The sequence below is a fragment of the Nerophis ophidion genome, linkage group LG04 (genome assembly GCF_033978795.1).
Source record: "Nerophis ophidion isolate RoL-2023_Sa linkage group LG04, RoL_Noph_v1.0, whole genome shotgun sequence".
Lineage (NCBI taxonomy): Eukaryota > Metazoa > Chordata > Actinopteri > Syngnathiformes > Syngnathidae > Nerophis > Nerophis ophidion.
Genome location: NC_084614.1, coordinates 75,441,800 through 75,465,383, shown reverse-complemented (window position 1 = coordinate 75,465,383; position 23,584 = coordinate 75,441,800). Strand labels below are relative to the sequence as shown.

Sequence of the window (23,584 nt, the reverse complement as noted above, 5' to 3'; positions counted from 1 at the left end):
TCTCAAACAATTTATTTTTAAATCAGATTAATCACACTCTTGAACTGTGTATCATTATGATTGATAACTGGTTATTTGTGTCAGGGTCAAATCCTGTTCTGTCTCCCTGTAATGTTTGTCTGATCTTGAATGGGATAGTGCTGAAAATTTTAATTTTCCTGAAGGAACTCTCCTGACGGAATAAATAAAGTACTATCTAATCCAATCCATCTAATCTAAATACAATGAGACATAGACACAGAAACAGAGAATAGAAGGCAAAACCAGTGATTTGTTTTTCTCGTACGAGGAGAGTGACCTGGAGAAAGTTTGTCAGTTACAGGCTCCAACTCACTCCGAAACCTTTCTCCCACTCCCCTCGCCTTTGAATTTATTCGGGAGGCCCTGCATTACACACACACACACACACACAAACACACACACACACACACACACACACACACACACACACACACGCACACACACACACACACACACAGCTGTAGTAACGGAGGAGGGGGATTTACAGCTGTGTTGGAAACAAAACACCTACGTTGTGAACATAAAAGATGCATTAGCTTCCTGTGTTGCCCGGCATAGCTCGGTTGGTAGAGCGGCCGTGCCAGCAACTTGAGGGTTGCAGGTTCGATTCCCGCTTCCGCCATCCTAGTCACTGCCGTTGTGTTCTTGGGCAAAACACTTTACCCACCTGCTCCCAGTGCCACCCACACTGGTTCAAATGTAACTTAGATATTGGGTTTCACTATGTAAAGCACTTTGAGTCACTAGAGAAAAGCGCTATATAAATATAATTCACTTCACTAATTCACTGCTCCGTCTCATCTGCAGACTCCTCTTTGAGGTTGGCAGGTCAACCTAAGTTCAATCTAACGCCACGTTTCGTTTCTCAATTCAATCCAATCCAATCCACTTTATTTATATAGCACATTTAAACAATAATAACGTTTCCAAAGTGCTGCACAGCCATGTTAAAAACAATATTATGCTCCACCAATGACTGAATAAAACAAAAAATTAATAAAAATAAAACCAATAAAAACAATATAAAAACAAATATGATTAAAACTATTTTAAAGGGTAAAATCAATTAAAACAGTAAAATAAAAATCAAAGTGTATAAAAAACACAGAGGACAACAGAGGACAGAGGACCACACAACTCACGTAGTGTTAAAAGCCAAAGAATAAAAGTGGGTCTTAAGACGAGACTTAAAAGAGTCCACTGTGGAAGCAGTTTGAACATGGAGCGGCAGTGTGTTCCAGAGCTTAGGGCCGACCACAGAGAAGGCCCTGTCCCCCCTGGTCTTAAGTCTGGTCTTGGGCACCTCGAGCTGGAACTGGCTCTCGGACCTCAGAGCGCGCGCAGGAATGTAAATTTGGATGAGGTCTGAGATATATTGAGGTGCCAGTCCATGTAAAGATTTAAAAACAAACAGCAATGTTTTAAAATCAATTCTAAAACGAACAGGGAGCCAGTGCAAACTCTGAAGAATTGGGGTTATATGCTGGCGTTTCCTGGCCCCTGTTAAAAGTCCTGCTGCCGCGTTCTGGACTAACTGCAACCGGGAGAGAGCTTTTTGGCTAATGCCAGCATGAAGTGCATTGCAGTAGTCCAGGCCACTTGAAATAAAAGCATGCACCACTTGTTCAAAAAGGTTAAAAGATAAAAACGGTTTAACCTTTACTGAAAGACGAAGGTGATAAAAACACGATTTTAAAACGCCATTGACTTGTTTGTCTAGTTTAAAATGGCGGTCTATAGTGACGCCAAGGCTGGTGACTTTGGGACGCACATAATTTTGCAATGGTCCCAAGTCAGTGAGGGCCGAAACAAAAACTAAAATTTCTGTTTTTCCCTCATTCATTATTAAAAAATTCTGGGCTAACCAAGCCTTGACGTCGCATAGACAGTTAAGAAGGGGTGTCAGGGGGCCGTGGCTTTTTGAAATCGGCATATAAATTTGGCAGTCATCTGCATAAAAGTGATAAAACACTCCATGTTTCTTAAAAATATCTCCAAGAGGGAGGAGATAAAGAGCGAACAGGATGGGGCCTAAAATAGATCCTTGGGGGACACCACAGTAAAGCGGGGCAGAAGAGGAGGTGGCGTCCCCCAGCCTGACATTGTGTTAGACAAACTCTTCAGTTTGTCTAACACAATGCATATGTAAACAATCATATTTGAATAAAAATGAGATAACTTATTTACATTTAATCCAACAATTTGCTTGCATACAAATAATTTGTTCAAGAAAACACCCCAATATTTGGATGCAAATGCAACTTGGTAGTCAGAATGTCGTACAGGAACGTTTTTTTTGTAACAGTAAGTCATTGATTAGCTCAAAACTTGGTGACAGTGTAGTACAGGGGTGTCAAACTTATTTTAGATCGGGGGCCTAATGGTTAGAGTGTCCGCCCTGAGATCGGTAGGTTGTGAGTTCAAACCCCGGCCGAGTCACACCAAAAACTATAAAAATAATAAATAAATGGGTTGTACTTGCATAGCGCTTTTCTACCTTCAAGGTACTCAAAGCGCTTTGACACTACTTCTACATTTATCAATCAATCAATCAATCAATGTTTACTTATATAGCCCTAAATCACTAGTGTCTCAAAGGGCTGCACAAACCACAACACAAACCACTACGACATCCTCGGTAGGCCCACATAAGGGCAAGGAAAACTCACACCCAGTGGGACGTCGGTGACAATAATGACTATGAGAACCTTGGAGAGGAGGAAAGCAATGGATGTCGAGCGGGTCTAACATGATACTGTGAAAGTTCAATCCATAATGGATCCAACACAGCCGCGAGAGTCCAGTCCAAAGCGGATCCAACACAGCAACAAGAGTCCCGTCACACACTGATGGAGGGAGCTGCCATGCGAGGCGCTAACCAGCACCCATCAGGAGCAAGGGTGAAGTGTCTTGCTCAGGACACAGCGGACGTGCCGAGGTTGGTTCTAGGTGGGGATTGAACCAGAGACCCTCGGGTTGTGCACGGCCTCTCTCCCACTGCGCCACGCCGTCTTAGGACACATCACCTCCCTGCTTGGCACTCAGCATCATTGATTGATCGAAACATGTATTAGTATATTGCAAAGTACAGTACATATTCTGTATGTGAATTGTGAATTATATTTATATAGCGCTTTTCTCTAGTGACTCAAAGCGCGTTACATAGTGAAACCCAATATCTAAGTTACATATAAACCAGTGTGGGTGGCACTGGGAGCAGGTGGGTAAAGTGTCTTGCCCAAGGACACAACGGCAGTGACTAGGATGGCGGAAGCGGGAATCGAACCTGCAACCCTCAAGTTGCTGGCACGGCCGCTATACAAACCGAGCTATACCGCCCCCCAATCTGTACAATTAACCACAAAATGCTAACAACGGAATACGTTTTTCAACTTGTTTAAGTCGGGGTCCACGTAAGGGTTGGAATTGGGGGGTTAAATCACCAAAAATTATTCCCGGGCGTGGCCAGCGCTGCTGCTCACTGCCCCCCTCACCTCCCGGGGGGGTGAACAAGGGGATGGGTCAAATGCAGACGACAAATTTCAACACACCTAGTGTGTGTGTGTGTGTGTGTGTGTGTGTGTGTGTGTGTGTGTGTGTGTGTGTGTGTGTGTGTGTGTGACAATCATTGGTACTTTAACTTTAACTTTAACATGGAGAAAAATCTACTCCCAAGTGGGCCTGACTGGTAAAATCACGGCACGATAACTTAAAAATAAAGACAACTTCCTTTGTTTGAAAACAGAACAAGCACATTCTGAAAATGGTGCAAATTATAATGTTGTTTTTTTTTTGTTAGTTTTTTTACAATGACCTGTTGTGGTTAATGGTACATATGTATGATACATTATCAAGGTTCAAGTTTATTTGTCACATGCAGAGTACACCACAGTGAAATGCTTTTTTCCATGCGCTTCAGATATTGCGTACAGTGGGATCCAAACACTAGTTGCGGAATGTACCAACATGTGAAGTGAAGTGAATTATATTTATATAGCGCTTTTCTCTAGTGACTCAAAGCGCTTTACATAGTGAAACACAATATCTAAGTTACATTTTAAACCAGTGTGGGTGGCACTGGGAGCAGGTGGGTAAAGTGTTTTGCCCAAGGACACAACGGCAGTGACTAGGATGGCGGAAGCGGGAATCGAACCTGCAACCCTCAAGTTGCTGGCACGGCCGCTCTACCAACCGAGCTATGCCGGTTGGTAGACTGATAATGTGAATGTGATAATGTTATGTGATAATGTTCATCAGTCAACTTATTGGTGCTAATTTTCAATCTATCAAGATAAAAAAGTTATATCAAAATCAAATTACGGGATGTTATTTATGGAGTTTGATCATGTTCCTCCACTGATGTACTAACATGTACTAACATGTTATTAATGTACATTGATTGATTGATTGATTGATTGATTGAAACTTTTATCAGTAGATTGCACAGTACAGTACATATTCCGTACAATTGACCACTAAATGGTAACACCCCAATAAGTTTTTCCAACTTATTTAAGTCGGGGTCCACGTTAATCAATTCATGGTACAAGGGTACATGTTAGTACATGGTGCAGCCTAGATCAGGGAAAAGTTACCGATCTCTGAACCATGTATAAAATATATTTCCAAATGGTTCAACCGCCACCCGCCCGAATCTATTTAAAATCTATTTTTTCGTCATGTCACCCGTCCGACCCGCGGTTTATCCGCGGACTCCGCGGATGAGACCGCAAACCGTGCATCTCTACTCAGGACTTTCGTATTGTGAGGCACATGCACTAATCCCTGTTCCCACCGTGCTGCCCTACAGAAAATATATTAAAACAAAAATATATTTTCTTCATCTTTTTTCCTGTTCACACATCTCTGGAAGAGGTCCAAGGAGCCATTAGGGAGGCGCTAAAGAGCCGCGGGTTCCTGACCCCTGCCGTAGACGATCCAGAAGGCGCTGTTGAGGGCGACATCCAACTTCTTTACATGGGGCGACGGCACCAAACCGGGGCCTGGTACTCGGCGGCTGAGAACACCAGGGCCAGCGTGGACATGTGCAGTGTCTTCGTCGTGGCTCCCCATTTGGTGCCGGCTAGAAATATAATCAGAATCCGAATCAGCATAGTTTGTATTGCCATTGTTTGAGAACGGGTTCACAAACTAGGAATTTTACTTGATGCAATGGTGCAACAAAAAACACATACAAACCCCTTTTCCATATGAGTTGGGAAATTGTGTTAGATGTAAATATAAACGGAATACGATGATTTGCAAATCATTTTCAACCCATATTCAGTTGAATATGCTACAAAGACAACATATTTAATGTTCAAACCAATAACCTTTTTTTTTAAAGCAAATAATCTTTAACTTTAGAATTTGATGCCAGCAACACGTGACAAAGAAGTTGGGAAAGGTGGCAATAAATACTGATAAAGTTGAGGAATGCTCATCAAACACTTATTTGGAACATCCCGCAGGTGTGCAGGCTAATTGGGAACAGGTGGGTGACATGATTGGGTATAAAAGCAACTTCCATGAAATGCTAAGTCATTCACAAATAAGGATGGGGTGAGGGTCACCACTTTGTTAGCAGATTGTCAAACAGTTTTAGAACAACATTTCTCAACGAGCTATTGCAAGGAATTTAGGGATTTTACCATCTACGGTCCGTAAAATCATCAAAAGGTTCAGAGAATCTAGAGAAATCACTGCAAGTAAGCGACGATATTACGGACCTTTGATCCCTCAGGCGGTACTGCATCAAAAACTGACATCAGTGTGTAAAGAATATCACCACATGGGCTCAGGAACACTCCATAAAACCACTGTCAGTAACTACAGTTGGTTGCTACATTTATAAGTGCAAGTTAAAACTCTACTATGCGAAGAAAAAACCCATTTGTCAACAACACCCAGAAACGCCGCCGGCTTCGCTGGGCCCGAGCTCATCTAAGACGGACTGATGCAAAGTGGAAAATTGTTCTGTGGTCTGACGAGTCCACATTTCAAATTATATTTGGAAACTGTGGACGTGGTGTCCTCCGGAACAAAGAGGAAAATAACCATCCGGATTGGTATAGGCGGTGAGTTTAAAGGCCAGCATCTGTGATGGTATGGGGGTGTATTAGTGCCCAAGGCATGGGTAATTTACACATCTGCTGAATGGTCCATACAGGTTTTGGAGCAACATATGTTGTCATCCAAGCAACGTTATCATGCCCATGTTTATTTCAGCACAAGGGACTGTTCAACATCTCGTCCTGTGTTTTATGATTCTCATTCTTTTTCTCTTTTAAGTCTAATCTGTTGTTAAAACAGTTTTTCAATGATTTAAAAAAAAAAAGGGGAAACACAGAAACAAGTAGAGTGAAATAATCAACTGACTCCATGTACAGGCAAAGTAGCCTTATTATTATTATTATTATTGTTTATATTATTGTAGTAATGCATGAATACAATAGAAAAGTAAGCAGGAATGGCTGCTATGTTGTGAACAAAAAAGAACGGCCGGTAGATGGCAGTAGCGCAGCCCAGCGCCTCATTTAAATACCGGAAACATGAGCGGAAAAATAAAAACAATAACTTTTTCTTTTTGTAATCATATGATTATTATATGGTTGATCATAAGGCCATCATAACTATACATATGTCGATTATTACAAGATATCAAGTACATGTTAAAGCCCCTCCCCTTTTTTAAATTTGAAATGACGTCACCATCATTTTAAAACATCCGGATGTGGCCTTCGGGTTGTCAGTCTTCTTCATGACGGCCAAGTTTCACTCGTAGTGGTAAAGAACGTACTTCTATTTTTTTGTATATTTACCATTTTTTTTTCATTTCAAGATTGTTATTTTTCCGAGCCGTCTTTGTTTGGTCTATTTGGGGGCCACGCGGCCGAGAGCCTCTCAATCGAAGTCAGGTAAGAGAGTGTCGACGTGTGCGTGGCTCGTTGTTGTTTTTTTTAATTAAATGTACTTTGAAAGATTAAAAAAACAAATAAGAAAATCGGCGTTTTATTTGTGGCGGCGGCTTTTAAATAAGGCGGCGACTGCAGTAGTGGTTTATTTGGTGTTAGCCTAGCTAGCTTCTCATGGCATTCACAGCATCGCGGGTGGATCGTTCACTTTAAAAGTTGTTTTATAAATTCTTCTATATTCCATCCATCCGTCCATTTCCTACCGCTTGTCCCTTTTGTGGGGTTGCTGGAGCCTCTCTGTTGTATTCGTATTCCTTGAAAGTGCACCGGCCAAAAAAATAAAAATAAAAAGTTGTTTTCATCAACAATATTAATATACTCGGTAGAAAATGGATGGATGGACGCTTGCGGTGGAAGTCTATGCGGTTTTTGTGGGATGATCGCGATGCTCTCGGTTTCGTTTCGCTCGAAATGACATCGCGATCATCGACGGGTGCTGTTTAAGCTAGCTCCTGTTGTTAGCCCGTCCTCGTTGGTTTTACCTTCCCATTGTGTGTGTGCGTCACTGAAAACTTGTTTTTTAATTCATTTAAGACAGACAAAGTAATCCACAACCCTGATCTTTTAATGTTCCAATGATAGTCACACACACGCACTGAGTGTGTCCTCAGCATTTGACCCATCCCCATGTCCACCCCCTGGGAAGTGAGGGGAGGAGTGAGTAGCAATGTGTGCCACGCTCGGGAATCATTTGGTGAATTAAAGGCCTACTGAACTGAGATTTTCTTATTTAAACGGGGATAGCAGGTCCAATCTATGTGTCATGCTTGATCATTTCGCAATATTACCATATTTTTGCTAAAAGGATTGAGTAGAGAACATCGACGATAAAGTTCGCAACTTTAGGTCGATAATAAAAAAGCCTTGCCTTTACCGGAAGTAGCAGACCATGTGCGCGTGATGCCACGGGTTGTAGGGCTCCTCACATCCTCACATTGTTTACAATCATAGCCACCAGCAGCTAGAGCGATTCGGACCGAAAAAGCGACAATTTCCCCCTTAATTTGAGCGAGGATGAAAGATTTGTGGAGGATAATGAGAGTGAAGGACTAGGGAAAAAAAAGGCTAGGGCAGTGGGAGCGATTCAGATGTTTTTAGACACATTTACTAGGACAATTCTGGAAATCCCTTATCTGCCTATTGTGTTGCTGGTGTTTTAGTGAGTTAAATGGTACCTTAAAGTCTGAGGGGTGTTTTGACGCCAGAGTCTCTGAGAGAAGTCACGCAGCTGCAGGAGGACACTGGCTCCGCTGATCTCCGGTAAGAGGCGACTTATTTCCACAATTTTCTCACCGAAAACTGCCGGTCGACATGTAGTCGGGATCTATGTTCGCTTGACCGCTCTGATCCATAGTAAAGCTTCACCTCCGGGAATTTTAAACAAGGAAACACTGTGTGTTCTACTAGGACTTCTCCATTATTAATTGAACAAATTGCAAAAGATTCAGCAACACAGATCTCCAAAATACTGTGTAATTATGCCGTTAAAGCAGACGGCATTTAGCTGTGTGTGTGTGCGTAGCGCTCATACATCCTAAAAACCCGTGACGTCTTGCGTACACGTCATCATTACACGACGTTTCGATGACGAAACTCCCGGGAAATTAAAAATTGTAATTTAGTAAACTAAAAAGGCCGTATTGGCATGTGATGCAATGTTAATATTTCATCATTGATATATAAACTATCAGACTGCGTGGTCGGTAGTAGTGGCTTTCAGTAGGCCTTTAAGACAGAGTACACCACAAACCTGATTTTTTAAAGTTCCAACGATAGTCACTCACTAGGTGAGGTGACGTGTCCTCAGCATTTGACCCATCCCCATGTCCACCCCCTAGGAAGTGAGGGGATCAGTGAGTAGCAATGTGTGCCACGCTCTGCAATCATTTGGTGAATTAAAGGCCTACTGAACTGAGATTTTCTTATTTAAACGGGGATAGCAGGTCCAATCTATGTGTCATGCTTGATCATTTTGTGAAATTGCCATATTTTTGCTGAAAGGATTTAGTAGAGAACATCGACGATAAAGTTTGCAACTTTAGGTCGCTAATAAAAAAGCCTTGCCTTTACCGGAAGTAACAGACGATGTGTGCGTGACGTCACGGGTTGTAGGGCTCCTCTTATCCTCACATTGTTTACAATCATAGCCACCAGCAGCTAGAGCGATTCGGACTAAGAATGCGACAATTTCCCCCTTAAACTGAGCGAGGATGAAATCTTTGTGGATGAGGATAATGAGAGTGAAGGACTAGAGGGGAAAAAAAAGAAGCAAGGGCAGAGAGAGCGATTCAGATGTTATTAGACACATTTACTAGGATAATTCTCGAAAATTCCTTATATGCCTATTGTTTTACTAGTGTTTTAGTGAGATTTTATAGTACCTGAAAGTCGAGGGGTGTTGCCACGGGTGTGGTGACCGCCAATGTCTCTGAGGGATGTCACGCAGCTGCAGCAGGACGTAAGCGCCGCTGATGTCTCCGGTAAGAGCCGACTTATTTCCACAATTTTCCCACCGAAAATTGCCGGTGGTCGGGAACCATGTTCGCTTGACCGCTCTGTTCCATAGTAAAGCTTCACCTTCGGGAATTTTAAACAAGGAAACACCGGCTGTGTTTGTGATGCTAAAGGCAGCTGCAGTGCACCGCTTCCCACCTCCGTCTTTCTACTTTGACTTCTCCATTATTAATTGAACAAACTTGCAAAAGATTCAGCAACACAGATGTCCAGAATACTGTGGAATTATGCGATTAAATGCAGACTACTTATAGCTTGGATCGGGCTGGAAAATTATGTCCGCTACAACCCGAGACGTCAAACGCACGTGTGGTCATACCGCGACGTTTTCAACAGGACACTTCGCGGGAAATTTAAAATTGCAATTTAGTAAACTAAAAAGGCCGTATTGACATGTGTTGCAATGTTAATATTTCATCATTGATATATAAACTATCAGACTGCGTGGTGGGTAGTAGTGGCTTTCAGTAGGCCTTTAAGATAGCTCCTGTTGTTAGCCCGTTTTACCTTCCCGGGGTGTGTGCGTCACTGAAAACTTGTTTTTTCATTCATTTAAGACAGAAAAACTACACCACAACCCTGATCTTTTAAAGCAAGGGTCACCAACCTTTTTGAAACCAAGAGCTACTTCTTGGGTACTGATTAATGCAAAGGGCTACCAGTTTGATACACACTTAAATAAATTGCCAGAAATAGCCAATTTGCTCAATTTATCTTTAATAAATAAATATATATATATATAAATATAAATGGGTTTTTCCGTCGTACATTTTTTTTTCCTTTTACGGAAGGGTTTTTGTAGAGAATAAATGATGAAAAAAAACACTTAATTGAACAATTTAAAAGAGGAGAAAACACGAAAAAAATGAAAATTACATTTTGAAAAATAGTTTATCTTCAATTTCGACTCTTTTGAAATTCAAAATTCAACCTAAATTTTTTTACAGAAAAACTAGCTAATTTAAATCTTTTTGAAAAAATTAAAAAAAATAATTTATGGAACATCAATAGTAATTTTTCCTGATTAAGATTAATTTTAAAATTTTGATGACATGTTTTAAATAGGTTAAAATCCAATCTGCACTTTGTTAGAATACATAACAAATTGGACCAAGCTATATGTCTAACAAAGACAAATCATTGTTTCTTCTAGGTTTTCCAGAACATTTTTTAAATAAATTCAAAAGACTTTGAAATAAGATTTAAATTTGATTCTACAAATTTTTTGGATTTGCCAGAATATTTTTTTTGAATTTCAAGCATAATAAATTTGAAGAAATATTTCACAAATATTCTTCGTCGGAAAAACAAAAGCTAAAATGAAGAATTAAATTAAATGGTATTTATTATTCTTTACAATAAAAAAAAATATATTTGAACATTGATTTAAACCGTCAGGAAAGAAGAGGAAGGAATTTAAAAGGTATATGTGTTTAAAAATCCTAAAATTATTTTTAAGGTTGTATTTTTTTCTCAAAAATTGTCTTTCTGAAAGTTATAAGAAGCAAAGTAAAGAAATAAAGGAATTTATTTAAACAAGTAAATTATTTTCTTTCATTTTCAAATTCTATTTGAGTTTTGTCTCTCTTAGAATTAAAAATGTCGAGCAAAACAAGACCAGCTTGCTAGTAAATAAATAAAATGTAAAAAATAGAGGCAGCTCACTGGTAAGTGCTGCTATTTGAGCTATTTTTAGAACAGGCCAGCGGACGACTCATCTGGTCCTTACGGGCTACCTGGTGCCCGCGGGCACCATGTTGGTGACCCCTGTTTTAAAGTTTCAACGATAGTCACACACACGCACTAGGTGAGGTCACATGCGTCCTCAGCATTTGACCCAGCCCCATGTCCACCCCCTGGGAAGTGAGGGTAGCAGTAATTAGCAATGTGTGCCACGCTCGGGAATCATTTGGTGGATTAACCCCCAATTCCAACCCTTGATGTGGAGTGCCATAAATTGATTTACGTGGACCCTGACTTAAACAAGTTGAAAAACGTATTCGGGTGTTACCACTTAGTGGTCAATTGTATGGAATATGTACTGTACTGGGCAATCTACTAATAAAAGTTTCAATCAATCAATCAAAAAGCTAAACAGGGAGGTATTTGGTCCCATTTTTCCAGTCTTTGGTATAACTCGGCCGAGGTTTGAACTCACGACCTTCCAGTCTCGGGGTGGACACTCTAACCACAAGGCCACTGAGCTAATCTAGCCCACTGAACATTTTAATTTTTTTCCCCAAACGTTGAACTTCGGATCAGTGCTGGGCCATATGGATGAAAACGAATTACAATTTGTCACTCCAAGAAGGTGGTCACCATTTGATTTGCGATTATTATATTTTATACATACTAATGCAAAAAATAAGGAGTGAAGGACGACCAACATGCTTGTGTCGAGGTGTCATACATTAGAACAATATGCTGTAATTTACTTTAAAAATACTTGAAGACACTCATAGCTTTTGTCTATATCAGAGGGGGTCAAAACTCATTCTACACCGGGGGCCACGTGGAGAAAAATCTACTCCCAGTTGGGCTGGAGTGGTAAAATCTCGGCACGATAAATTAAAAATAAATACAACTTTAGATAGTTTTCTTTGTTTAAAAATAGAATGAGCACATTCCGAAAATGTACAAATCATAATGTTATGGTTGTTTTTTACTCTTACATGTTGTGGTAATAGTATGCTATCTTTATTTGTCGCTATTTATAATTTCTGAACAAATTATTTAATAATGTTCTTCAGTTAACTCATTGGTTTAAATTGTACTGTTGCGTCCTACCAGTCTTCCTCTCAAGGAATACAAGTCACTGGTCAATCCCAAATTCTTTCAGATGACATATATGTTGCGTAAGGAGGACCGTCAAGACAGAATAGGAATATTATCAAGTTTTACTAAAGCTTTAGGAGACCAGTCCTACAGTGCACTAATACCAGCATCTCAAAGTGGTATGAAAATCAAACAGGAAGAGACAACCTATTGCATACAAAAACAGCCCCCACCCTGCCCAGAAAGGAATACAGCCTCATTGTCCCACCGCCCGCGTGAGTGCCGGAATGCCCAACATGTCCAAAACGCCCCCAGCAAAGTCACACCGGAAGTGGGGGAGAAAAGTTGGAGAAGTTTGCAAAAGTCCACAAAATGTTCAAAAATCACACCCGGATTCGAGTCCCATAATACTGATAAGGTAAAAAGGGAGTATGCTATACTCCCACATTCCAGCCCCTTCAAGGTAAAGCACAGACTTTACTTGCGGACATAAGATACAAGCAAAAACAGTACACATTGGTAAATATTAGCTGCTTTAAACATGACTATGAATAAAGAAAGAACTCTTAAAAATATATGCATTCTCCACAGTACAAATCATAATGTTGTTTTTTTGTTTGTTTTTCTACAATTAGCAGTTGCGGTTAATGGTACATATGTATTATACATTATGTGATAATGTTCATCATTCATTCATTGGTGTTAATTTACAGTCCATCAAGATAAGAAAATTATATCAAATTACAGGATTTTATTTATGTAGTTTGCTCATTTTCCTCGACCGGTGCACTGATGTCCTGTTATTTATTTATTTTACTTAATGGTGAGGTGGCGACTTGTCCAGAGTGTACCCCGCCTTCCGCCCGAATGCAGCTGAGATAGGCTCCAGCAACCCCAAAAGGGACAAGCGGAAGAAGATGGATGGATGGATGTAGCATCATCTTCAACAGCGGTGTCAAATTCAAATACAGAGTGGGCCAAAATTTTAAACAGAACAAAGCCGCGGGCCAAGGTTGAACAAATTAACCTTTTAATAGGGACCCCAAAAAGTTTTGCATTAAATATTGAACAAGCAAGGCTTATATAACTTTAGTGACATGCAAAATCCAGTTTCAAATAATAATAATAATAATAATAATTAAATATCAATGGCATCCATCCATCCATTTTCTACCGCTTATTCCCTTTCGGGGTCGCGGGGGGCGCTGGCGCCTATCTCAGCTACAATCGGGCGAAAGGCGGGGTACACCCTGGACAAGTCGCCACCTCATCGCAGGGCCAACACAGATAGACAGACAACATTCACACTCACATTCACACACTAGGGCCAATTTAGTGTTGCCAATCAACCTATCCCCAGGTGCATGATTTAAATAAAATTGTTATGCCTTTTTTTTCTATTTGCAATCTTCTGAGGTAAATATAATTTTTTTTTCCACAGGCTAATAATAAATTTGAAAATAAAATAACAATAATGAATGAACCAAACATTCAAGCCTTGAAGTAGCAAGAGAAAATGCATGAATAAAACGTTAATTATTGGTCAGTTTGCTGGAAGTTTCCCGGATGAGTTAGTACTGCAAGGGTTTCTGGGTATTTGTTCTGTTGTGTTACGGTGCGGTTCTTCACCCGAAATGTGTTTGTCATTCTTGTTTGGTGTGGGTTCACAGTGTGGCGAATATTTGTAACCGTGTTAAAGTTGTTTATACGGCCACCCTCAGTGTGACCTGTATGGCTGTTGACCAAGTATTCCTTGCATTCACTTGTGCGTCTGTGTGTGTGTAAAAGCCACAAATATTATGTGACACGCTGTTAGTATGGAGAAAAAGCGGACGTGACGACAGGTTGTAGAGAACGCTAAAGGCAGTGCCTTAAATGCACGCCCCCAATATAGTTGTCCAGGTGGAAATCGGTAGAAATTCGGGAGAATGGTTGCCTCGGGAGATTTTCGGGAGGAGCACTGAACTTCGGGAGTCTACCGGGAAAATTAGGAGGGTGGCGGAAGCGGGAATCGAACCTGCAACCCTCAAGTTGCTGGCACGGCCACTCTACCAACCGAGCTATGCCGCCCCAATGGAAGAAACCCAATTAATCTTAATTACCTTAATTTAGTGTACGGAAACTTATTGATTGTCTTTCAATGTAAGGGGGTGTTCCATTTTGCATCCTTGACGTGGCTGTGATTTATTTATTGTGCTTTTTCAGATTTGGAGAAGATGGCTGACTCTGATTCCGAGTACACGGACTGTGACTGCGACGGTGACTCTGAAATTGACATTGTAAGTAATAATCAAGCATTATGTCAAAAATACAGCATGTACAAAATCTCCAAAGTGAGTACACGAACTGTGACAATTACTCTGAAATTGAGATTGTAAGTTGTCATCGAGCATTATGTCAAAATACAGTGTGCTGATTGACCCCAGGTGTGGCCAGGTGCCAATCAGCCGCAGCTAAGCACTCAGGGAAAAACACAGGAAACAGACAAAATAAGAGCGCTGACAAGGAAATACTACACACAGAGGAAACAAAGACAAATGCAGACGAAAAAACTAAAAAATAGTCAAACTGTCAGCCTAGTTTTTCCAACTGGAAAAAAAATAGTTTAAGATGTTCAATAGTTATTGAAGTTAGATTTTTTTTGCTTACACAAAGTTTATTTAAGATGAAGTGAAGTGAATTATATTTATATAGCGCTTTACATAGTGAAACCCAATACGTAAGTTACATTTTAAACCAGGGTGGGTGGCACTGGGAGCAGGTGGGTAAAGTGTCTTGCCCAAGGACACAACGGCAGTGACTAGGGGCGAAACATTACAGACTGGCCAAATTGAAGGCAAGATTAGGCAAGTTGTCGAAACCAGTAAGCAAAATTACAACACTCACGTACTCATGTCACATGACGACGAGGGAGCCAGAGACAGAGGGACGCTTCAAGCTGACTGAAAAAATAAATAAGAAGAAACCCACAATAATGAGTGTCCTTAGCCATATTCAGACAAATGTACGCGTTTGCAGGAGAAAACAAACACCCAAAAACTTAGTGTTTAGTCGTTTACTCTGTAAACCAAAATCATAACTGCTCTTTTGTTCTAAAACACCCAACACAAATTTAGGAACATATTAAGGACTTCATGAAAAGTTTTACTGCACATAACCATTACCAACTGTTGCCAAAAAGACGTCATGTTTTTTTTGTCAAGATATAGACAGACGCTGTTTTTTGGGGGTTTATTTTATACCGTAGGTAGAGAAAATGAATAGCATTATAGGGTTGGGTTAAAGAAGAGGCAAAGTAATATACCAACAGTGGGGTGCAGGGACCCTTAGGGGTAGTGTTAGGGTGTCCCCAGCTAAATGACAGATAGGTAACAGTAATGGACACTTATCGGGTCCATTTGTACACCCTGTTACATTAACATTGATGTTATACATGTGAGCCCATAAATATAAATGCCATTAAATGTAGCAAGATACTTTTGCCGTGGAGCTTGTAGTGTAGCTTGCTCCAATTCTCCAGGGGATAGTTTCCCTTATAGCTTAGCTACATTTAATCAAGAGTAACTTGTAGCTTTGCTTACTACATATTCCAACTTGCTTGCCCATTAACTGTAGTAAACCACTCCTCCATAAGTCAGCCTGATTTGTATGAACTACCGTGAACTGTGAAATGTGGTGGAAACACAATCCACACCCTTCTACAGGAACTTATAGTTCCACGAACTACAGGTTCCAGAAACCCAAGCTATTGATTGAAAAGGGCCTATTGTCTGTCATGTAGAATAGAATAGAGGTTTTTTTTGTCATTATTACAGTGAACAGGTTCAAAGAACAACACAATTGGAGCAGATCCCCCAAAGTGCATGCACAATAATTTAGTTAGAAAAGATAAAAAAGAAGATAGGAATTTATATATATGTATATAACCAAACACATGCATTTATCCATGCATATGCTTATATATACATATTAGAGATGCGCGGTTTGCGGTCTCATCCGCGGATAAACCGCGGGTGACATGACGATAAATTGGATTTTAAATAGATTCAGGCGGGTGGCGGTTGAATCATTCGGAAATAATAGTTCAGAGATCGGCAACCTTTACCACTCAGAAAGCCATTTTGACCCGTGTCACAAAGTAAAGACGACAACAGGAACCCGCAAACATTCTCGCGAATATCTGCTGGCGGTCACCCATTTAACAAGTATTAGGGCATGTTGTGAAGCCATTACCTTTTACACCTTCTACACCATGTACAGATAGCTTGCCAGTCCAGCAACATGTTGTATGTGGCTTCCGCAAACACACGCACACGGCTGCAAGGCATACTGGGTGATATGGAGTACACTGATGTTTGTGATATAAACAATTTTAACACTCTTACTAATATCCGCCACACTGTGAAGCCACACCAAACAAGAATGACAAACACATTTCGGGAGAAGATCCTCACAGTAACACAACAGAAACGCAACACAACAAATACCCAGAATCCTTTACATCCATGACTATTCCTGACTATATTTTACACCCCGCCAGCACCAAACTCCCACCTCCCGGTGCGTCGGTAAGGTAGGCGGGGTTTGGTGCTAGCGGGGTGTATAATATAGTCAGGAAGAGTCATGGATGCAAATTATTCTGGGTATTTGTTGTTACTGTGAGGATCTTCTCCCGAAATGTGTTTGTCATTAATTGTTGTGGCTGCACAGTTTGGTGCATATTAGTAAGAGTGTCAAAGTTGTTTATATCACAACCATCAGTGTACTCTGTGTCACCCAGTATGTCTTGCAGTCGTGTACGTGTATCTGCGGAAGCCAAGTACAACATGATGCTGGGCTGGTAAGCAGTTTGTACATGTTGAAGGCGTCAAAGGCAATGGTTTCATAGCATGCCCTTATTCTCGTTATCTGGATGAGCACCAGCAAGTATTCGCGAGAATGGTTGCGGCTCCCATTGGCTTCTTAACTCTGTGAAACGGGTCAAAATAGCTCTTTGAGTGGTGTAGATTGCCGACCCCTTATATATATTAACGGGCGGTTGCGTTTTAAAAAAAAAAAAAAGGTTGGTGCGGGTGGATGACGACTTTAGTGATGCGGTTGCGGATTATATAATTGCCTATCCGCGCATCTCTAGTCTACATTAAAAGAGTCTTCTTCATACTGCATTAATATATGCTATTTTTAAACTTTCATGCAGAGAGGGAAATCACAACTAAGTCAATTGACCAAAACTGTATTTATTAAATACTCTTCATTCTCTCACGGGTGACTTTTTAAATGAAAGAACAAATTAGTTTGCTGCTACCTTTTTATAGCAAAACTTCTGCTGCATACTTTGTATATTGCTGTTGTCTACTGAATATCTTCCCACTTGAAGCCAAACCACCGCCAGATGATGGATGTTCTTCCTCCATTTGTGATAAGTTTCGCACCATCTCTCTCTTGTATTGACACAAGCTCCGCTCGACCCGCCTCAGCTACTGTTAGCCATGCTACTACCTCTCTGATCGGCGAGAGCTATGACGCTAGACGCGCGAGAGTAAGTGACGTATGTAAGAAGGCGGGCTTGTTTTCCGTATCCGGCAGAATGAGAGACGAGGAGGAGTGAGAAACGCCTGTTGTGTAGTAATGCTCGCAGCTAAAAGCAACTCGACATGCCTCAGCTAACGTTAGCTCTCGGCGAGAGCATATGACACTAGACCCACGACAGTATGTGCAAATGTAACAAGGCAGGCTTGTTTTACGTCTCTGTGAGAAGGACAGACGAGAAGGAGTGGAAAAACGGCAGTAATGTATTGCACACTGCTAAAAGCAACGGTGTGAGAACATACAGTATAATCAAATATTACAATATATCCATCCATCCATCTTCTTCCGCTTATCCAAGGTCAGGTCGCGGGGGCAACAGCCTAAGCAGGGAAACCCAGACTTCCCTCTCCCCAGCCACTTCGTCTAGCTCTTCCCGGGGGATCCCGAGGCATTCCCAGGCCAGCCGGGAGACGTAGTCTTCCCACCGTGTCCTGGGTCTTCCCCGTGGCCTCCTACCGGTTGGACGTGCCCTAAATACCTCCCTAGGGAGGCGTTCGGGTGGCATCCTGACCAGATGCCCAAACCACCTCATCTGGCTATAGTCATTTTCTATATCACACAGAGACAAACCTGCGATATATCGTTTATAAAGATATATCGCCCAGTCCTAGTTTGAAGCGTCCCTCTGTCTCTGGCTCCCTCGTCGTCATGTGACTGTTATGATTTTGCTTACTAGTTTCGATGACCTGCCTAGTCTTGCCTTCAATTTGGCCAGTCTGTAATGTTTCGCCTTAACGTTAGCCAATTTTAGCTCTATATACGAACACCAATCGAGCCTCATCAATTCGAGTCCAACTTCATACTCCTCCATAAATACATTTAAGAATCTTTGCATATCGAAATAAAATGTTTACAAATACTAAACAATATACTGGATATATAGTTTAAAGCATGGGTGTCAAACTCTGGCCCGCGGGCAAAATATGGCCCGCCGTTTAATTTCATTTGGCCCTTGAGGCAATATCAAATCACAATTAGAGCTGGCCTGCTGGTAACATCAAATTCACCGCTAAAACTCATACTTGCCAACCTTCCCGATTTTCCCGGGAGACTCCCGAAGTTTAGTGCCCTTCCCGAAAATCTCCCTGGGCAACCATTCTCCCGATTTCCACCCGGACAACAATATAGGGCGCGTGCCTTAAAGGCACTGCCTTTAGCGTCCTCTACAACACGTCGTCACGTCCTCTTTACCTCCATATAAACAGCGTGCTGGCCAAGTCACAAAATATTAATGGCTTTCACACACACATAAGCCAATGCCTTTCATACTTGGTCAACAGCCATACAGGTCACACTGAGGGTGGCCATATAAACAACTTTAACATTGTTACAAATATGCGCCACACTGTGAACCCACACCAAACAAGAATGACAAAACACATTTCGGGAGAACACCCGCACCGTAACACAACATAAACACAACAGAACAAATACCCAGAAACCCTTGCAGCACTAACTCTTCCGGAACGCTACAATGCCCACCTCATTTTTATTTTATTTTTGAATTTATTAGAAAAAGTTAATGTTGATATTTACCTCAGAAGGCTGCAAATAGAAAAGATGCATACATTTTTTTTTAATTAAATTGTATTTAATATACCACTGATGTTTTTTAAAAGTTGATTTTGCACTATTACGTTATATAAGCTGTGCCTGTTCCATGGGAGGAAGCCCGAGTACCCGGAGGGAACCCACGCAGTCATGGGGAGAACATGCAAACTCCACATAGAAAGATCCCGAGCCCGGGATTTAACCCAGGATTACTCAGGACCTTCGTATTGTGAGGCAGATGCACTAACCCCTGTTCCACCGTGCTGCCCTGTTTAAGCCTTGCTTGTTCAATATTCAATGCAAAACTTGTTTGGGTCCCTATTAAAAGGTTAATTTGTTCAACCTTGGCCCGCGGCTTTGTTCAGTTTTAAATTTTGGCCCACTCTGTATTTGAGTTTGACACCCCTGCTTTAAAGGCTACGGCTTAGTGGAAACACTGCATGATAGTTCTTTTAGATTATTTTTTTTTTTGTAAAATCTATCTTCTTTATTCTATGTTATTTTATTATTATTATTATTAATAAGAATAATGTTATTTTATTGGAGACTACCTATGTTTAGACAATAGCTGAATATTAATTTCTCTCATTTGAAAGACCAGCAGCCACTAATCGTTAATGGCATGTTACATTGTACAGTAATAATTATAAAAATAGAGCAAACAATATAACATGAGAAAAAAACTGTGACTACCATTTGCTGTAAAAACATTTGTTTTTCAATGTGTACTTTTTTTTTTTTTTTAACAAAGTATATGAATCACCGACTGTTATGAAAATTATGTCATATTGACCACTCTCTCACCGCCACAAGTATATTGGCAAGCTGGGGGAAACCCTGTATATAATGATGTACAAGATGTACACAGACTCTTCTAAAGCAGGGGTAGGGAACCTATGGCTCTAGAGCCAGATGTGGCTCTTTTGATGACTACATATGGCTCTCAGATAATTAAATTTATATAGTGCTTTTCTCTGGTGACTCAAAGCACTTTACAAAGTGACACCCAATATCTAAGTTGCATTTAAACCAGTGTGGGTGGCACTGGGGGCAGGTGTGTAAAGTGTCTTGCCCAAGGACGCAACGGCAGTGACCAGGATGGCGGAAGAGGGAATCGAACCTGGAACCCTCAGGTTGCTAGCACGGCCACTCTACCAACCGAGCTATGCCGAGTAACCGTGTAATACTCTTACATATCAGTAGGTGGCAGTCGGTAGCGTATTGCTTTGTAGATGTAGGAAACAGCGGGAGGCAGTGTGCAGGTAAAAAGGTGTTTAATGCTTAAACCAGGGGTAGGGAACCTATGGCTCTAGAGCCAGATGACTGCATATGGCTCTAGAGCCAGATGACTGCATCTGGCTCTCAGATAAATCTTAGCTGACATTGCTTAACACGATAAGTAATGAATAATTCCGCTGGTAATCACAGTTTCAAAAATAACGTTCAAAATATAAAACATTCTCATGCATTTTAATCCAACCATCCGTTTTCTACCGCACCTGTTCAAAATGTTGCATTAATGGTAAGAAGTATTATATGTATTATTAGTTAAATTGTCTCTTAACAACAATGTTGTTAAGAGACTTATTATACTCTACAAATGTTGGTCATACTTAAAAATGCACAAATTTAGTTGTATTCAGTGTTGAAAAATGTTATATGGCTCTCACGGAAATACATTTTGAAATATTTGGCTTTCATGGCTCTCTCAGCCAAAAAGGTTCCCGACCCCTGCTGTAAAGTATATCCAAGTTTACTTTTATAGTCCCTTGAAGATGAGAAAATGGTTGCACATATGTACTGACTTTTGTGATATATCACCTATTTTTTTTTTAAATGTAAATGTAATCTGTATTCAGATGTTTCCCGTGGATTATGTCGATCGCATAGACTCCTATCATGCAAGTAAGTGTCATGAAAATGTCCCATTCAGCAAAGAACGTACACATGGCTGCCACCGCGCCAACTAAACCCTACCTTGCGCATATGCTCCCCGTTTCCAGCGTTGATTTCTGAGAGATGGAGCGCCCTCCCGCCGGACCTCAGAAAGGAGGCGACACATCTGATGAGACTCAACGTCTTTTGGCGCCAGATTCTGCTGCTGAACGACGGCACCAGCAACATCGTCCAGTGGGCTCAACACCACGACTTGTAAGAAAAAGACTGCCTTGCATCCATGCATTGTATTGTTTTGTATGAAATGTCCTGTGTTCTGTGAAGTGACCCCACCGACCTGAGTATTGGGACCCTCCTGAAGATCGAAATCCTGGAAGCCATTCTCCGAGCTTTGGAGTTAGGAACTGTGAGTTCACTTTTTGTTTTGTTTTATGTTCCATTATAACTCTTATTTTACATTTGTGACAAAGTATGAGGATTTAATTTCCAACTCCAGATATTTAGATATTTTTCATTCACCAATAGCACTGTACTGTATGTTGGGGGTACACGATTCAATTCCATTTCTGGAGTGACGATTCCATCCTCGATTCAACACGATTCTCACAGTTATATCAAGCACAGTGGATCTTTGTTATACGAAACCCTTTGTTGTGCACTTTTGTCAGGTTCAAACACTGATGACATATATTAATGGTAAATCGTAAATGGGTTGTACTTGTATAGCGCTTTTTTACCCCTTTTTAAGGAGCCCAAAGCGCTTTGACAGTATTTCCACATTCGCCCATTCACACACACGTTCACACACTGACGGTGTGTTAATCAGACAAGAAGCAAGGAATCATGCAGAGACAAAGTTCAATTTAGCTCATGAGGAGAATGCATGGCGCTGCACCCTCACTCACAGTCTCGCCCTACGCTCTAAGGTTCAGCTTCCGCGTCCCTCTTTTTTATTCAGAGTTTCATAGTCAACATCACTGAGGCCGCCTCTAAAAGGAGTTGTCACATATTATGCAAAGCAGGTCCAGGATGCACAGTATGTGACGGATTGGCCTGGGGGCCTTGTGATTTCGCCTCGTCCCCGCTTCGTCTGCGTGTTGTCATCTTATCTTCGTTGAGGTCCTTGAAGTCCTTGGCTGTTAGCGGGTTAAAACAAAGATGACATCTGTGGCTGAGGCCACCCCTCAGACAAGAAGTTTTGTCCTTGCATGGATTAAAAAAAGTCTAACTTGAGCACAATAGCAAATAACTAAAGCAACGGACTTTAAGCAAACTAAAGTTAGTGTGATAATATATTAGGGGTGTAACGGTACACAAAAATTTCGGTTCGGTACGTACCTTGGTTCAGAGGTTACGGTTCGGTTCACTTTCGGTACAGTAAAAAAAAAATATATATACATTTTTTGATTATTTATTTAACAAATTTGCTAAATCTTCCACCAAAAATATTTTGATGTGAACTAATCGGAAACTTGGATAGGTCAATAATTTATAATAACATTGATTTTGATTCAATATTATGTTTTGAGCAATGACAGTTTGAAAGAAAAAAAACAGCTTTGTTTAATTAGACAACGTTGCAACTTTTTCTAAATTACATTTAGCCTTTAAGCTTTTTTATTTCACTTTTGTTTATGTTTTTGTTTATTTTAATAGTATTTTTAGAATGTGCCGTGGGCCTTTTAAAACATTAGCTGTGGGCCGCAAATGACCTCCGGGGCACACTTTTGACACCCCTGCTATAGATATTAAAAAATTAAATCAGAGCCTGGCGACGCATGCACGTTGATCATAACTCTCTCACTCTGTCTGTCTCTGTCCCTCCCTCACGAATGCTGCTGTGTGCACAAATTGTCTTGTTTTGAACCCCTTCTTAACCTCGAACCTACATTGAAAATACACGCAACCCTAACTTGAAATGCTGGACATTTGAGGCATTTAAGAAACTCCACCCGGACAGCCCCGCAAAAGAGGACATGTCCGGTGAAAAGAGGAGGTATGGTCAGTCTATCATAGCCCAGTTGTTGCTAGCATGCCGTGTGTTGTTGTTTTTTTGATTGATTGAAACTTTTATTAGTAGATTGCACAGTACATATTCCGTACAATTAACCACTAAATGGTAACGCCCCAATAAGTATTTCAACCTGTTTTAAGTCGGGGTCCACGTAAATCAATTCATGGTGCCTCGTAGGGGTGCAACGGATCAAAAAACTCATGGATTGGATCATTTTTTTAGGATCAGCAAAAAAAAAAAAAAAAAAAAG

The 23,584-nt window shown here is 40.8% G+C and overlaps 1 protein-coding gene across 2 annotated transcripts in view; it reads left to right on the top strand.

Moving 5' to 3' along the window:
• Positions 1-6,732: 6,732 nt before the first annotated feature.
• Positions 6,733-23,584, top strand: part of ttc3 (tetratricopeptide repeat domain 3) — a 103,111-nt gene continuing 86,259 nt past the window's right edge. For both annotated transcript variants that reach the window (XM_061899068.1, XM_061899067.1), the window contains exons 1-5: positions 6,733-6,938; positions 14,490-14,563; positions 21,284-21,329; positions 21,428-21,575; positions 21,645-21,726. In XM_061899068.1, coding sequence (XP_061755052.1) covers positions 14,501-14,563; positions 21,284-21,329; positions 21,428-21,575; positions 21,645-21,726 — 339 coding nt within the window. In that variant the 5' untranslated portion in view covers positions 6,733-6,938; positions 14,490-14,500. The remainder of the gene's footprint in view (positions 6,939-14,489; positions 14,564-21,283; positions 21,330-21,427; positions 21,576-21,644; positions 21,727-23,584) is intronic.